The following is a 16,931-nucleotide window of genomic DNA, read 5'->3' as shown; positions in this document are numbered from 1 at the left end:
CCAGGGTTGGGGCCAGAACAATAGTACAGCAGATAGGGCATCTGCTTGCATACAGCCTACCTGGGTTTAATCCCCAGCATCCCATATGTCCCCCAAGCACTGCAAGCTCTCCTGAGTGCAGATCCAGGAATAACCTCTGAGAAATGCTAGATACACCCAAAAAGGGATGAAGGAAGGAAGGAAGGAAAGAAGGAAGGAAGGAAGGAAGGAAGGAAGGAAGGAAGGAAGGAAGGAAGGAAGGAAGGAAGTAGGGAGGGAAGAAGGAGGGAGAGAGGGAGGGAGGGGGAGGGAGGGAGGGAAGGAAGGAGGGGGGGAGGGAGGAGGGAGGGAGAGGGAGGGGAAGGAGGGAGAGGGAGGGAGGGAAGGGAGGAGGGAGGGAAGGAGGGAAGGAGGAGAGAGGGAAGGAAGGAAGGAAGGAAGGAGGAAGGAAGGAAGGAAGGAAGGAAGGAAGGAAGGAAGGAAGGAAGGAAGGAAGGAAGGAAGTAGGGAGGGAAGAAGGAGGGAGAGAGGGAGGGAGGGGGAGGGAGGGAGGGAAGGAAGGAGGGGGAGGGAGGGAGGGAGAGGGAGGGAAGGAGGGGAGAGGGAGGGAGGAAGGGAGGGAGGGAGGGAGGGAAGGAGGGAAGGAGGGAGAGAGGGAAGGAAGGAAGGAAGGAAGGAAGGAAGGAAGGAAGGAAGGAAGGAAGGAAGGAAGGAAGGAAGGAAGGAAGGAAGAAGGAAGGAAGGAAGGAAGGAGGGAGGGAGGGAGGGAGGGAGGGAGGAAGGAAGGAAGGAAGGAAGGAAGGAAGGAAGGAAGGAAGGAAGGAAGGGAGGGAGGGAGGGAGGGAGGGAGGGAGGGAGGGAGGGAGGGAGGGAGGGAGGGAGGAAGGAAGGAAGGGAGGGAGGGAGGGAGGGAGGGAGGGAGGGAGGGAGGAAGGAAGGAAGGAAGGAAGGAAGGGAGGGAGGGAGGGAGGGAGGGAGGGAGGAGGAAGGAAGGAAGGAAGGGAGGGAGGGAGGGAGGGAGGGAGGGAGGGTGGGAGAAAGGATTCCTCCCAAGGTCACAAGTTTGGTAGGAGGGCTAGAGCAAGAATCTGAGCATCTGGGTTCTTAAACCAGAATCCTTCCAACGCCCTGTGCTGTGTTGACTCTATTCATTCATTGATCCTCAAATACCCATCAGGTACCTACTCTTGACCAACACCTCTGCACAGTCCAGAAGAGAGTCTGTCTGTCCCGATCCTTGTCCCCGTCCCAAGCTCACTGCTGGGTCCACTTCCCTGCCGTCCCCCGGGCCCTACAGTCTGGCTCTGGGGAGTGAGAAGGGAGGGGGTTCTGGGGGGCTCTCTTCAGCCTCCCCCTCCCTCCGCTGTCTGTGAGCCCTCACTCTCCTCTACTCGCTGCAACTTTGCCCACTTCCTGTCAGAAGTCCCCAGAGCTCTGCCGGGACCCTCTTCTCTCACCCTCTTTTTGTAGGGGTGAGAGGGCCTCAAAGCAGTACTCAGGGGGGATCTTACCAGGCCACGCCAGCAGAGTTTGGGGCCTCAGTAACCACACCCAGCATTGCTTTAAGGGGTGGGGGGAGGCTCTCGGACTACATCCAGTGGAGCTCAAGGATCACGTGGTCCCCCAGGGTTTCACGCAGGGTCTGCGCACCTGACCCTGAGGCCAACGCCCCAAACCTGGGCCTTCTTTCCTTCCTCAGGCCACACCTCCCAAACCCCCTTGTCCAGCCCTTCGCCCTCTGGGAACGGGAAGGCACATCCCAAAGTAGTGTCTGCTGCCAGCTGCTGGCTGTGGGCGGCCCCGTGGCCGTGCCCCACACAGTCCCACCCCACCCACATGGAACATGGACCTCACCGCCTCCCCCACATCTGGGAAGCATCTGTGCCAATCATCCACACTCCCTGGCCCCCTCGCTCGCCTGCTTCTCCCCCGGGACCCTCACTTCTCTCAGAAGGCTTACCTCCTGGGTCCCACACTGAGCCGCCCTCCTCCCTGCAGACCCCTGAACAGTTTCCAAACCCAGCCCCCAGTCTGCTCCCAGGCCTCGGCACGCGGGTTTCCTCCTCTCCCACAGAACTTTCCAAACACACAGAGATCCTGTGAGTCACAGATTCCACATCTGGAGTGTGTCTGCTCCTTGTATATGTTTGGAGCCCAGAGCAGTGCTCTTGGCTTTCTCCACCACTCCCGGACACGCAGGGCAGGGAAAGCATGAGTCACGGGCAGGCACATTCCTGGCTGAAGCTGAGCAAGGCAACTGCCTCCCTGCTTCTACAGAGCCTGTAAGCGTGTCCTGTTTGGGATCGATTTAGTGCCACTTTCCCCACATCTCTGTGCTTTGCGACGGTGATTTTGCTGTTTAAACGGGCCCCGAAGCGCAGAGCTGAAGTGCCGTGTAGCGTTATCAGGATGGCTGGGCCGAGCCAGGAGGAAAATGCACATGGTAGAGTTTACTTCCAGCGTGAATGATGGTGCCGGTGGCCGTGAGGTCAACGCTAATGACGCAATAATGTATATTAAATAAAATGTCTTTAAAGAGAAACACAGACAAAACAAGGTTTTGTACTGATCCATTCAGGGAAATGTTGACAACCGGAAGCTCAGAGGCATTTCCCCTAAAACTTGCAGCATTTGCTAGTTCAGTGTTTATGGAGTCTTTTGCGGGTATAACAAGCACAGATAAACTGCATTGGCACTACCAGTCTGACAGTGGAGCTCCCTTCCTCCCACCAGCTTCCCCCGCAGGCTCTTGAGGCTGCTGCTCTGAGCCCAAAGGTCTTTGATATCCTTCCAGGAACGTGCCCTGGCCCCTTCCCACCAAGGCACGCTCTAAACCTCTTCCATCGCCTTCAAGGGGTCCTGCACCCACTCGGTGCTGTCTGCCTCAAAGGTCTTCCTACTATTGTGCCTCTTGGTAAACTCCTACACACCCTTCAAACCCCACTTCAGCGTCTCCTTTCCTGGGTCTCCCTCTGGCAGAACTCAGCACTCTCTTCTAGTGTCCTGACGTACTTCTCACTAGGACTGTGCCAGATCTGTTATCTCTTCTCGGCAATCACTCCGGGGATATATGCCGTGCAGCATTCTTGCAATAAGCAGAAATGGACACCCAACTGAGCACTGGTCCAGGCCCTGAGGGACAGCGAGGTTCTGGCCCTGTGTGTGCAGCCCCAACCTCCCTGTGTGGGTCTGTGTGTGACCGCGAGTGGGGTTGCTCACTGTAGATGGGGTGGGGGGGTGGGGGGTGGCTGTGAGCACAGCTCCTGACACCTCACCCGCTGACTCCCAGCCCTCTTAGAAAAGGGCATTTTAGAAATTAATCAGGCTAACAAACTACGTCTGTGCGCGCTCATGAGAAGCCTCCCAGGGCACTCCCAGTCTGGCCTCCCCGCCCGTGCCAGCTCACTGCCTTTCACACAAAGGCAATCTCCCTCCACCTGAGACCTTTCTCTCGCCCACCTTCCTGCCCCTGCTACAAGCTCAGAGAGAAAACACGCAGGAACCAGGCAAAAGGGAGGAAAGGTTGGGTGCCCACATGTGCAGGGAGCACCCCTCCATCAGAGACACAGGGGCGGCTTGGTTAAGGCCCTGCCTCTCCGGGCTGGCTCAGTTGGCACCAGCCTTACCAGGTAGATGATGTCGTGGTCCCTTATGGAATGAGCACAGCACGGCTAAGACAGAGCAGAGTCAGGCACAGGCTCTGCACAGCCACTGTGCTACAGACGCTCTGGGCAGCAGGAAATGTCTCAGGGATCAGCAGAGACACTGGACAGCTGCCCAGATCTCAGAGCTGCAGAGTAGACAACACCAGGGGGCTGCTGAGGACCCTTCCGGGGTCAGAGGCCCACATCTAGCACTCCCCATGCGGAGAGGTAAGACTTCCAGTGGGGGGGGGGGGGCCAGGTGCTGGGTGTGCTGCCTTTCCTGATCTGATCTAATGCATCTTCTCCAGGGCGGTCTCTTCCATGCTGGAGCTCACCTGAGGCCTTTCTTTTATCTCTGCAGCTAGGGCCTGTCCCAGCTGGCGACCCTCCCCCATCTTCTTAAACCTCCCTCCTTATCTCTGGAGCCCAGACCAAGCAAGCCCATAGCACATAGCAGGGCCACAAGATAAACTTTTCACTAAACACTAGGGCTGATTGATAAATCTGTATGCGCAGAGTACACTCAAGTATCCAAACTCTGCAAAATCCAGATTTCTGCCCCTTTTCTTTCCCTTTTCTTTCCCCAAACTTAGAAAGACTCTCTGGCATTAAGTCCAAAATTTGCCTGGAGTGATAGGACAGTGGGTAGGGCTCCTGCCTTGCATGCAGTCAACCTGGGTTCTATCCCTGGCATCCTGTATGGTCTGACATGCACACATGGTCCCCTGTGAACTGCCAGAAGTAATTTCTGACCATTACCAGGTATAGCCAAAAAATTAGAGGAAGAAGGAAGCAAGCACCTCCCAGAGAAAGAAAGAAAGAAAGAAAGAAAGAAAGAAAGAAAGAAAGAAAGAAAGAAGAAAGAAAAGAAAGAAAGAAAGAAAGAAAGAAAGAAAGAAAAGAAAGAGAGAGAAAAGAAAGAGAGAGAGGAAGGAAGGAAGGAAGGAAGGAAGGAAGGAAGGAAGAAGGAAGGAAGGAAGGAGGAGGGAGGGAGGGAGGGAGGGAGGAAGGAGGAAGGAAGGAAGGAAGGAAGGAAGGAAGGAAGGAAGGAAGGAAGGAAGGAAGGGAGGGAGGGAGGGAGGGAGGGAGAGGAGGGAGGGAAGGACAAGTGGACGAACGTGTGTATGTGTGTGTGAGAGAGAGAGAGAGAGAGGAGAGAGAGAGAGACAGAGACAGAGACAGAGAAAGAGACAGAGAGACAGAGAGAGAGCCTCCCAGAGGCTGGGAGGTGTGAGGGAAACTGGGACACTGGTGGAGGGAAATTGACACTGGTGGTGGGATTGGTGTTGGATATTATATGCCTGAAACTCCATCATAAATCAAAGATTGATTTACAATCTTCCTTATAAATCATGGAAGGAAGGAAGGAGGGAAGAAAGGAAGGACAGGAAGGAAGGAAGGAAGGAAGGAAGGAAGGAAGGAAGGAAGGAAGGAAGGAAGGAAGGAAGGAAGGGAGGGAGGAAGGGAGGAAGGAAGGAAGGAAGGAAGGGAGGGAGGGAGGGAGGGAGGGAGGAAGGGAGGGAGGGAAGGAAGGAGAAAGGCAGGCAGGCCTGTTAATTTCCTAACAAGTCCCCAAAACCAGCTCGTGGTGGGCTTGGATGTAGCTCAGTGGTAGAGTACTTGCCTCCACGTGTGAGGCCCTGGGTTGGATCCCAGTACTGCTAGGTATGACTCCCCACAACAAACATTACTGTTCTCATTACTATTCGCTCATATTATATGGATTGATTTGGTCATTCCACAGAGAGTCCTACTGAGACAAACCCAGTTGAGATCAAGAACTCCAATACAATCTGATGATGACGTAGAAGTCAGAAAGGGGGCCCTCTGCCCCCTGGAGCAGCACGATCAGGGAGTCTTCCTGGAGGACAAGGCCGGGGCGGGAGAGCTGAGGGTCGAGCATCCGCTTGGAGGTCTCTGAAGGAGCAGCAGTGTTCGAGGTGGAGGTGAGTTTGGCAGTCACGGAGGTTCTGGAGACTGGAAAGTCTTGAAAAAGGAAAAGCCGCAACGGGGCAGCGGAGAGGGCAGTGTCCAGAGCACAGCCCAGAGACGCGGGCAATAACGGGATTTCTGAGTGGGCTCAGCATCTCTCGCACCGGACCAGAGACAGGACACGCGGGGCGTCCCGGTGGGCCTCGCCAGAGGCAGTGTGGGGAGTCTGGGGCCCAGCCCAGAGGAAAGCCAGAGCCAGCCCCAGCCCCAGCCCCAGTCCCAGCCCAGCCCCAGCCCCGCCCCCTACTCCTCCTCCTCCCCCCCCACTACCCCCCAGCCGCAGCACACCCAGCCCCATCCCTAGCTGCAGCTCCAGCTCCTCTAGCTCCTCCTCCTCCTCCTCCTCCTCCTCCTCCTCCTCCTCCTCCTCCTCCTCCTCCACCTCCTCCTCCTCCCCCCTCCCTCTTCCCCCTCCCCCCGGCAGCAGCACACCCAGGCGGGCCCTGGAACAGGTTTCCCCGGGACGTAGGAGACAGCCGTGTCTGCTCCTGTCATGCGTCCGGCTGCGCGGAGGGTGACCAGGGTGCCGGCCGTGGCCAGCCCGGAGTCGTCCTGCTGAGCTCTGAGGAGTAGCCGCTCAGGTAAGGGGCTCCCGGGGCCGGGGCCACACCCCAGCACGCCGGCAGAAGTTTCCGTGATGGGGAGTCAGCGGGGAGGTGGCCGGATGCAACTGGGTCCTGGGGGTGGGGAAAGGAAGGCCCCTCCCTCTCTGCTCCGGGTGCCGCCGCCCCCGCCTAGCGTGGGGGGAGCCCCGCACCGCCTGGAAAAGAGAGGGGGGCTCTCGTGGAGCAGAGGGGACGGACCCGCCCTGCCCGGGCCTGCAGAGCCCCACCCGCGCCCTGCACGGTCCCTGGGGAGGAAGGGCTGGGCCTCCCGGCTTGTTTCTTAAGGAGCTGCCAGGGGTTCCACCCGTTTTAAGAGAGCACTGAGTAAAGACAAGGGATGAATCAGAGCAAGGGCCCGGTGCCTAAAGGGGAGGTGGTGTAGACATAACAGTGGAGAGACAGGGCAGAGTAACAAGGCATCCCATCCTCACCCCGGACCCATGAAGTAAAGAAGCATGTGGACACAGACCAGGTGAGCAGAAAGGCTCAGATTTTTCTAGGGGGCTTCGAGCCACCAAGCCAGCCTGCACGAGTTCAAATCCCAACTCTGTCCCTTTCTAGCTGTGTGACCGCAAGACAGTGAGTCAACCTCTCTGTGTAACTTTTCTCCTCTGTAAATGGCGACTAAAAATTACTACAGCCCTTCTCTGGGTGCTTGTCCTGCTTTCTACAAAGTGCTCAGAGGGGAGCTGGGTTAGTGTCCCAGGCTGGTTCCTGGCCCCTGCTGTGGCCACAGAGTCTTTGGGTGCGGGGGTGAGGGCATCTGTCTGTAGTCTGGACAGTCCTTCGGGAATCAGCAACCCCTGAGAGCTGGCAGGGTCCCTGAGCTCCCAGAAGGTCCTGCAGCATGAAACCAGGGAACATGGGTCTCAGTAGACCCCTGAGGAGGCCGGCACAGGACTTTCAAGGAAGGAAATGAGCACCGTCACTCTGACAGCTCGCTCTCTGCAGAGAATTCCAGTTCCCACCTTCATCAGCCAAACCCACAGCGGGACCAGCCAGAGGGGCCTTTGGTGATGCCTTGGCAAGGTTGTTCCAGAACTGATTTTAAAGGAATTCTAGTGCTGGAAAGATGGTCAGTGGGTAAAGCACCTGTCTTGCACGGACTCTGATCTCCTGCACCCCGAGCCCCGCCAGAAGTGATCCCCGAGCAGAGCCAGGAGTAAGTCCTGAGCACAGCCAGGTGTGGCAAAAACAAACAAAAGTTTCAGGGGACCTCTGTGTCCAAGGAGTTTGGTCCCTACTACATACCTGCCCTCTTCAGAGTCTACACCATGAACTGATTAGCACAGAACAGATAACCTGTTTAACTTGGTTGAATGCAAAAGTTTCTTGAGCACGGAATCCTTCTCTGACTAACCCAAACATCAGCCCATAGAACTGGCTTCCATGGAACGGCAGTTTGGGAAGTCCTGGAATATCAGGGCTCTCTCTGGAGTTGATTTAAAGAAACCCACTGCTTCTTCCTTTAACTTTCCACTCGTGGCTTTAGGCCTTGCTTCCGATGTGCCACCTGCGTAGTTCACTGCCTGGTACCCATGCAGACCAGAGGGGACTGGGGGGCCAAAGTTCCAGATCCTTCTCAATCCCCGAGCCAAGGCAGAGAGAGTCAGCCCCTTCAGGGCAGAGAAAGCAGTGCTGTAAAAGGAGAGACACCTCCAAAGTCTTGATCTCCTGAGAAGGGGACATTGGACCAAAGCAGAAGAGAAAATAGAAGGTTCCACAGCTGTACCTTCACGTAGCACGTAGCAGTTCAGCAAGACCAGCGCCGAGGCACTGGACGCACCTTCACCCACTTTCAGAAGTAAGAGTTCCGTCCTGGACTTAATTACCTGTGCGCAAACCCCAGCTCCACACCTAATACTTGTGTCACCTAGTATAAGCCCTCTAAACTTCCACTTCCTCTACCTGTAAATTGGGAATGGGAATGGAAGTCAGGGGCCAGGGAGGTTAAGGTGCTTGCTTTGCTTGCGTGCAGGTGACCCCAGTTTGACTCCCAGCACCTCAAGAGAAGATCCCTGAGCACAGAGCCAGGAGTAAGCCCTGAGCATCGCCCAATCTGGCCCAAAATCCCCCACACCCAAAATAAAAAAATTAAAATTAGTATCCATAGAAGCTAGCTCACCAGTGAGGATTAAATACACTCATGTATTTGCCCCGAGTCTATGAAGGCAGAAATGACTGACTTTTTTTTCCCTGCAGGAGCGGCTGATACCCAGGTCCACCATGAACTGGGGCATCTTTGAGGGGCTCCTGAGCGGGGTCAACAAGTACTCCACGGCCTTCGGGCGCATCTGGCTGTCTCTGGTCTTCATCTTCCGCGTGCTGGTGTATCTGGTGACAGCAGAGCGCGTGTGGAGCGACGACCACAAGGACTTCTACTGTGACACCCGCCAACCCGGCTGCAACAATGTCTGCTTCGACGAGTTCTTCCCCGTGTCCCACGTGCGCCTCTGGGCGCTGCAGCTCATCCTGGTCACCTGCCCCTCGCTGCTGGTGGTCATGCACGTGGCCTACCGCGAGGCCCGGGAGAAGAAGCACCGGGAGATGGTCGGGGATGAGGGTGGGCGCCTCTACCCGAACCCCGGCAAGAAGCGGGGCGGGCTCTGGTGGACCTACGTCTGCAGCCTGGTGTTCAAGGCCGGCGTGGACACAGCCTTCCTCTACGTGTTCTACTTGCTCTACCCCCACTACACCCTCCCCCGTGTGGTCAAGTGCCAGGCCGCCCCCTGCACCAACACGGTGGACTGCTTCATCTCCAAGACCTCGGAGAAGAACATCTTCACCCTCTTCATGGTCATCGCGGCCGCTGTCTGCATCCTGCTCAACTTGGTGGAGCTGGCCTACCTGGTGAGCAAGAAGTGCCGGGAGTGCGTCGCCTCAAGGAAGGCCCAGGCCCCGGGCAAACAGGCTGACCTCCTCTCGGGGGACCTCATCTTTCTGGGCTCCGACACCCATCCTCCCCTCTTACCCAGCCACCCTCAAGACTACCTGAAGAAGACCATGGTGTGAGGGCTCAGGCCCCTCTGGGAAGGTCCCGACGCCTCTCCTAGTGCATCCTGGGAGTGGCAGAGGCCAGTGGGGGAGGTGGCACCAGGGAGAGTTGGGCAGGCTGAGGTCAAAGCCAATTCCTCAGGGCCAGTGCGATAGGACAGTGGGTAGCGCACCTGCTTTGCGCACGGCCCACCTGGGTTCATCCCCCAAGCCACATATGGTGCCCCAAGCAGTGCCAGGAGTGAGTTCTGAGTGCAGAGCCAGGAGTAACCCCTGAGTATCGCCCAGAGTGGCCTAAATAAATAAATAAATACAACCCAATTGTATTTATTACTCAGTTCCAGTGTGGCCTGGGCAAGAAAGCCCCTTTGCCCTGCTCCCCAGCTGACTTGTATGACACGGTGACACAGAGACCCTCTCCCTCGGGTGACTGCGGCTGTAAGGAGGGGTGTACATGCCCTCAGCACATGGGACCCCCAGTCAGGCTTAATAAAAACTTGTGCATTGACTTAAAGTGTCTTCCAGTATTTCCACCTCTGTGATTCTCACCTGGTCACCAGCTCGACCTTGAAACCCCTCTAAGGCTGTACTTGATGCCCACCCCCCCTGAGTGTCTCCCACCTTGGACACGATTCCCCAGCCCTCCCGGGGGCTCATGCTCCAGCCTGCCCTCTGCCTCCACTGCACTTCGAGGCACTGCCTGGCTGGCCAAGACACGCACGCTTCTGTAGCGCTGGCTGGCGCTGGGAAGTACCACCACTTAGAACACGTGCCGAGAGTCCAGCTTCTCCTGGGAAAGTGACTCCCCCCACCCCAAGCAGGTTAATCACAGCCGCCTGGGGGTTGGCTGTGATTACTGGATGAGCTCATGGCTGTGGACAGGGTTCAGCAGCTGCAAAGGCCACGTAAATGTTAACCACTGGTATTAGGAAGTGCTCCAGCGGTGCTTGTGGGGAAGGAGGCAGCGGAGCCCCTCCCTGGCTACATATTAACTTCACTATCCCAGCCAGCGCCCCACGGCAGCCCCCCACTGTCGCCCTGCGACCACCCCTGCAGCCCAGTGGAGCTCCCAGAAGCCTGGCTCGGAGGAAGACAGGGTCTGGCTGCTCGCCCAGTGCCAGCTGGGGCCTTCCTCGCTGTGGGCTTGCATTCCTTATCTCCATCAGGGCAGTGAGTGGCCCTGTCGAAACAAGTCACAGTCCCTGCCATCACCTGCCTCACCACTCGCGGGCGGCAAGTCTCTGGTCCCCTGAAATGTCCCCACTGGCCAGCCTACGCTACACCTCAGTTGGACAACCCTAAGTTTAGGTGTCGGCAACTCGGGCCCTCAGAGGTGGCCCTTGGAGGAAAAGGCAGAAGGGAAACTGGGGACAGACAGACAGGCCAACAGGCCCATGGGAAGGGGTCAGAGTCCCACAGATGCTGAGCTGGGTCGAGGCACGGGTCGAGGCACGAGGATCCCAGGATCCTGCCCCACCCCCGCCAGCCCGCGCCACAGTCAGTCTCTCCCACATACCTGCGGGCCCCAAGTGCTCGCTCAGATGGGCCGTGCCCAGCCCCACTGGAGGAAAGGCGTGGGCCAGGTGAGAGGAGCCGCAGGTGTTCTGAATATGTGCCCGGGGAAGTCCGCCCCGCAGCCGCCTGCCCACCCCCTCGCGCACCCTTGGCTCATTGGCTCGGAAAGCCCCACCCAGCAGGGGAGCGAGGAACAAAAGCTGCCTCTAGGAGGCCCCGGGGCAGACCAGACCAGCCTGGGACAGGAGCACTGCCGAGCCCCCAACCACGGTGAGGACCGGGCAGGACTGGGCTGGGCAGCAGGGATCAGTTGGGCCTTGGGCAGGACTTCAGGAAGGGGCCCGAGGGTCAGGGTCTCAAGGAAAATGCCAGGGAGGTTTCAAGAGGGGGATGGGGGGACAGTCTGCTGGGCCCAAGGCAGGACCCGAGAGGAGAGGGAGGAGTCAGGATCACCAAGAGGGTTTGGTGAGACCAGGAGGGGGCCAAGGGAATGGGACAAAGGAGGTGCGGAGGTTCCCCTCCTGAGGGTCATGATCTGGCATGGAGGACGGAGAAATGAGCCTTTGGGTGCCACAGATGCACTTGGCCTCCAAAGATAAGGGGGTGGGGGTGCTCCAGAACTGTGCCGGGGCTGTCCACACGGGGGCTGGAGCCGGGCAGGGACTACTGGCTCTCCAGGTAGGGCAGGTGAGCTCAGGGCTCGGTGAACAGAGACAGCAGGAGCCCCTGTGAGTGTGGAGGCAGCACCCTGCCCCTCTCCCTCCCACACACAGGAATGGCTGGAATCCCCGGGGGAACCAGGCATAGCTCTTTCTGTCCTGTGTTCGAGACAGTCAGCCCCCCGGGGCTCAGTGCCGGGAGATGAGGCCAGGGCGCCATGGTTCCAAAGAGCCAGTTCACCGGTTTAGTTTGGGCGTGACTGGCCTGGTCGGAGGCCACCTTGGGCCAAAGCGGAGGAATGAACATGAAGAGGCTGCAGGGGTCTGTGCAAACCGCAGTCAGCATAGGGTCTGTCCCTTGTGGGTGCTCTTGGAAATTGGGGGCGGGGTTCCCTAAGTGTGGGGAGGGGAGCGGGCCTCCTGCCCTGTCTCTGATGGATGAGCCGATCTGGCCATTCCACATGGCTTATACAGCTCTTTAGAACTCATGTGACCCACAGGGCTGAAATTTGGGGTCAGAGAGGGTGGGCGGGGGGTGTCTGAGGTGACCTTCCTCCACTGATCTTTGACTTTGCAGAATAAAATATTCCCTCATTCTGGAACCTCAAGAGGGACATTCAAGATTGACTGACGTGGCCACATCCAGCTGTGAGGCCTTGAGTGGGAGTCTCTCCGGTCCTGCACCCACAGCCCTGTGGCCTGGGGAATCATGGCTGTCACTGCCCCGCACAGCCTGGCAGGCGAGGCTACGACACGGTGGTCTTGAAGGAATTCTGCACCTTAATCCCAGGCACCCTTTTCCGGGTTCTCCTGGGCCCTGTGACACGCGCACCCTCCCCCGACCAAGCCCCCCTCCAGCCCCCGGCCCTGAGGGCACACGCAGGCGGGGCTCCTGAGGAAGCAAGGAGGCCCTCAGCATGAACTGGGCGTCCCTCCAGAAACTCCTGAGCGGGGTCAACAAGTACTCCACGGCCGTGAGCCGCATCTGGCTGTCGGTCGTGTTCATCTTCCGAGTGCTGGTGTACGTGGTGGCGGCCGAGGACGTGTGGGACGATGAGCAGAAGGACTTCGTCTGCAACACCAAGCAGCCCGGCTGCCCCAACGTCTGCTACGACCATTTCTTCCCCGTGTCCCACGTGCGCCTCTGGGCGCTGCAGCTCATCCTGGTCACCTGCCCCTCGCTGCTGGTGGTCATGCACGTGGCCTACCGTGAGGAGCGTGAGCGCAAGCACCGCCTGAAACACGGGCCCAACGCCCCGTCCTTGTACGAGAACCCCAGCAAGAAGCGGGGCGGGCTCTGGTGGACGTACCTGCTGAGTCTCATCTTCAAGGCGGCCGTGGACTCAGGGTTCCTCTACATCTTCCACCGCCTCTACCAGGATTACGACATGCCCCGCGTGGTGGCCTGCACCCAGGACCCCTGCCCCCACACTGTGGACTGCTACATCTCGAGGCCCACAGAGAAGAAGGTCTTCACCTACTTCATGGTGGCCACGGCGGTCATCTGCATCCTGCTCAACCTCAGCGAGGTCATCTTCCTGGTCACCAAGAGGTGCCTAGAGACTCTGGGGCCCCGGCGTCGGCGTTCCCGGCACAGAAACCGCCTCCCTGACACCTGCCCACCTTACGTCCCCTCCCCGGGGGAGCACCCCCAAGACGGGAACTCAGTCCTGATGAAGGCGGGCTCAATCACGCTGGACGTGGGAAGTTATGCATGACCTGGAAGCAAGGTCCTGGGGCCACCGGGTCCCCCACCTGCTCCCTTAGCCCACAGCTGGGATGGGGCACCTTCTCTGCAACAGGGCAAGGGAAGCGTGTTTGGGGGGGTGGGGGTCAGGAAACCTAGCCAGGGGCCAGTGCTGCAGAGCAATTCTGGGTCCTGAGGCTCAGGAGAAAGAAGTCGATGGTTGGGGGGAGGGGGCAATTTTGTATCTGGCAATAGGGTCTTGCCAAACCCTTAATAAATGAGATTTCCCCCAGTATTTTGTAAGCAGAGTGGGGTGTGTTGATGGGAAAATTAATGGGTTCAGTCTGAAACTCAGAGAGAGAGGCTCAAGACTGCTTTGTGGGTACCTGAGCTCCAAAACACTTCAGGTCCAGTTTCTGTAGCAGCACTCTCTCTGTCTCTCTCTGTCTCTGTCTCTGTCTGTCTCTCTATCTCTCTCTCTCACACACACACTGAATGTGTTCCAGGTGTGGAGGAAAGTTCCCAAAGACACAGGCTACTCTGGGGGTTCTTTGGGCTCTGCCATCAGTCAGCCCCAGAGAGAGGTTCCCCCAAATAGCCTGTTCCCAGAGTGGGGGTTCTCAGTGAATATCCACCAGGCAAAAGAATGTGCTCACAGTTTGGGGGTGGGGCTCTGTTTTCCCCATTCCAGCCTCCCTAACCCCAGGACAGGCCCCAGGTTGGGGGAAGCCCTCCTGAGGGTGGAGGGCAGGTCCAGGATGGGCACCCTCCAGGATGTAGAAAGCAGGTCCCCGTGCCCAAGGACGGCTGGGAGTCCTGCCCAGGTCAAGTCTGAGGAATGTCCCTGGAGAGACCTGGAGAAGTGTCCCTGGGACACTCTCTCCCAAAGCCTACCACTCAGGCCTGGAGCACCCCCAAACACTCTCACAGCTGCACCGACCTCTGAGCCCCAGGGAGCCCACGGACCTCATGGAGACCCAGACCTGTCACTCATCAGCTCCCATGCTTGTCATGCCATTTCCCAGACCCTACCCTCCCATAAATGGCATCACTTCCCACCCAGTTGTCCAAGTCAAAAATTGGCCCAACCCTTATCCCTACCCACCTCATCCCTGTCTGCCACGGCCCACGTACCTTACCCACACCTTTACTGCCTCCGGACCACTCCCCACTGACCTCTACCAAGGACACAGACTGGTTTTTCTCCACATAAATGTTACCATGCCATTCCTCTGCTTTCACAAACTTTCCTCGCCACCATCATTCCCTGGGGACCCCTGCCCCCCCGCCCCCGACTCCTCGGCTCCATCCCTGTTTCCTCCCCCACCTACACCCACCTCCCATCGTGGGTCTCCTGTCTCCCCTTCAGCACACCCTGCCTCCTCCTGCCTTGTGCTTTGAATCTGCCCAGATTCCCTCCTCATCCCCTGGAACCTTCCTCCAAGTCCAAGGACAGCCTTGATAGCCTCTCCCTGGGCCCACAGGGCCCCTGGCCTGTCTCCAGGTGCTTGGCTCTCCCCACCTGAGAGTAGAGTACTTACTTCCTTCTGCAGGGGACGCTGAGTCATCCAGGTCCCAGCCACCGTCAATAACGGGGGTCACAAGAGGAAACAGTCCATGAGCTGCCTGGCAGGGGAGACTGTGTCTCATTTCACTCAATCCTCCACCACACCTAAGCCAGGGAGTCCAGCAAGGCCTCCGACTCTCGTCATGGGTTTTGTGGCTGCTTCTGCTAAAGCCAGTCTCACAACCTCACTGCGTCTGAAAAAGGGAAGGGAGCTGGGGCCGGAGTGATAGCACAGCCGGTAGGGCGTTTGCCTTGCACGAAGCCGACCCAGTTTCGATTCCCAGCATCCCATATGGTCCCCCAAGCACACCAGGAGTGATTCCTGAGTGCAGAGCCAGGAGTCAGCTCTGAGCATTGCTGGGTGTGACCCAAAAAGCCAATAAATAAATAAATAAATAAAGGGAAGGAAGCTTCCAAGCCACACAGAGGGGCTGCCTGACCGAGGTTGTTTCCCTTGCAGACTACGGAGAATCTTTGTGTCCACCACTGGTTATAGAATAAGGTCAGAGGGTCGCTCAGAGGTGAGGGCTCCTGGAGGCTAGTGGCAGAATTTGTGTGCAGCTGCAGGCAGAAACAAGGGATGCGGGACAGTAAGGGGCTGAGCAGAGCCCTACAGGGTAAGGGGCATGATGAAAAATCTCACCACCACCACCACCACCCTGACCCCTGCCAGGGGCTCTCCTGCAGAGAAACCCCAAGGGATGAGTCAGTGTTGGCTTCAAGTGAGCCTGAGGGTAGGAGGGCAGGAGGGAGGTGGCATCCGGCCAGTGACATCTATTCTCCAGGGCCAGTAATAAGACCCTACCTGTTGATATGCATATCTGAGAAATGAGGGTTCCCCAGGAAGGGGGACACAGACACGGTTCCCATATCATCTTCTGAACTCCTGACTCCTAGAAACACAGGCAGTTGCCTCTCTTAACCCAGACCAGTGCCGTGACCTCAAAATCTCAAAGGATGGTGCTCACCACTGGCCCAAACCCAGCAGCCTCACATCACTCAGCCAAGGGGATTCCTCAGGGCAGGCCTCAGGCAGCCACAGTCAACTACCCCAAAATTCCAGGCTAACTGTACCTGGGCCAACACTAGATATGCCTGTGATCCACACATGCCAGGCCCCATCTGCCCTCTTCAGGGATGCTAATTCCAGGCCTCTTAAGCCCTAAGGTGGGAGCAAGGTGAACACAGACCCTCTTCTCTTAGACTCTCTCTCTTGCTTGCTCACTTGCTCTCCTGTGCGCTCTCTCTCTCTCTCTCTCTCTCTCTCTCTCTCTCTCTCTCTCTCTCTCTCTCTCTCTCTCTTTCTCTCAGGCTGGGAGGAGCCTTCTAGGAAACACATCTGTCACGGAATTCACCATCATCATGGTGGTTGCCAGTCTACCGTCTGGGGATTCTCCACTCAACCTAGGCCCTTCTTCAACCTTCGACCCCAGCTCTTCTCACTCAGGGTCCCCAGACATTCTCCCAAGAACCAGGCCATGGGCCCACCTGTGCAGCATTTTCCTTTTCCGTCCACAACCTCCGCCTCCACACCACTTAGCTACTCTCAGGACTACGCCCTCATCTTCTTTCGCCAAAACCACTCCACCTCTAGAATCTTCCACTTGATTCAAGTTCACAAATATTGATTGTTTGCTCTTAGGTGACAAGCCCCATGCTACGAGCTGATGATTTGCCCGGGTATAATCAGGCACAGTGCCTGACTTTGTGGACTTGGCATAAGTTCTAGCAAAGAGGGCAGCTCCTCTCAGGGCACACTAGGAGGGCACAGGGTGTCTTGGGGAGGGAGGCAGTGGATCCAACATCCAGGCATTCCATAGAAGATGCCCCAAGATTTCCCACGCTGACACCTAGATAAAGAAGAGGATTTTGGAAAACAAAGTGGGGGGATGGGGGTTATCTTTTTAGGCAGAGGAGACACAGACTACGAAAGAAGGAAAAGAGAGCAAGCCTGATGGCAAAGACAGGAAGTCATCCAAGAGGCCTTGAGCCACACGAGGGGCTTACAGTAAGCTGATGTGAACCAGGGCTGGAGCTCACAGCACTTGCCAAGAAATGACTGCATTCCTGTGGGTCCCGGGCTTTATCTGAAGTTAGGACAGCGAGAAGTTACTAGAGAGACTTAGCACAATGTGAAATGATTCCATTTTCTGGGTGTCTGGTTACAGTGTGGAGGGGCCAGCCCAGGGCGACCTGTTCAGATTCTGGTATAAAACAGTCAAACAAATAAACCAAATTTAAAAAAAAAAAAAAAAGAAGATCCTGAAACAACCTAGGGTGTGTACAGTG

At 57.3% G+C, this 16,931-nt stretch overlaps 2 protein-coding genes across 2 annotated transcripts; both read left to right on the top strand.

Moving 5' to 3' along the window:
• Positions 1–6,066: 6,066 nt before the first annotated feature.
• Positions 6,067–9,651, top strand: GJB5 (gap junction protein beta 5). Its single transcript, XM_004614268.2, has 2 exons — positions 6,067–6,196; positions 8,423–9,651. The coding sequence occupies exon 2, from the start codon at positions 8,447–8,449 to the stop codon at positions 9,230–9,232; it is 786 nt and encodes a 261-aa protein (XP_004614325.1). The 5' UTR covers positions 6,067–6,196; positions 8,423–8,446; the 3' UTR covers positions 9,233–9,651.
• Positions 9,652–12,305: 2,654 nt separating this feature from the next.
• GJB4 (gap junction protein beta 4) lies at positions 12,306–13,106 on the top strand. The gene has a single exon (XM_004614334.2). The coding sequence runs from the start codon at positions 12,306–12,308 to the stop codon at positions 13,104–13,106; it is 801 nt and encodes a 266-aa protein (XP_004614391.1).
• Positions 13,107–16,931: the final 3,825 nt, after the last annotated feature.

The sequence above is a fragment of the Sorex araneus genome, chromosome 5 (genome assembly GCF_027595985.1).
Source record: "Sorex araneus isolate mSorAra2 chromosome 5, mSorAra2.pri, whole genome shotgun sequence".
NCBI lineage: Eukaryota > Metazoa > Chordata > Mammalia > Eulipotyphla > Soricidae > Sorex > Sorex araneus.
This window is presented reverse-complemented; position numbering and strand designations above follow the sequence as displayed.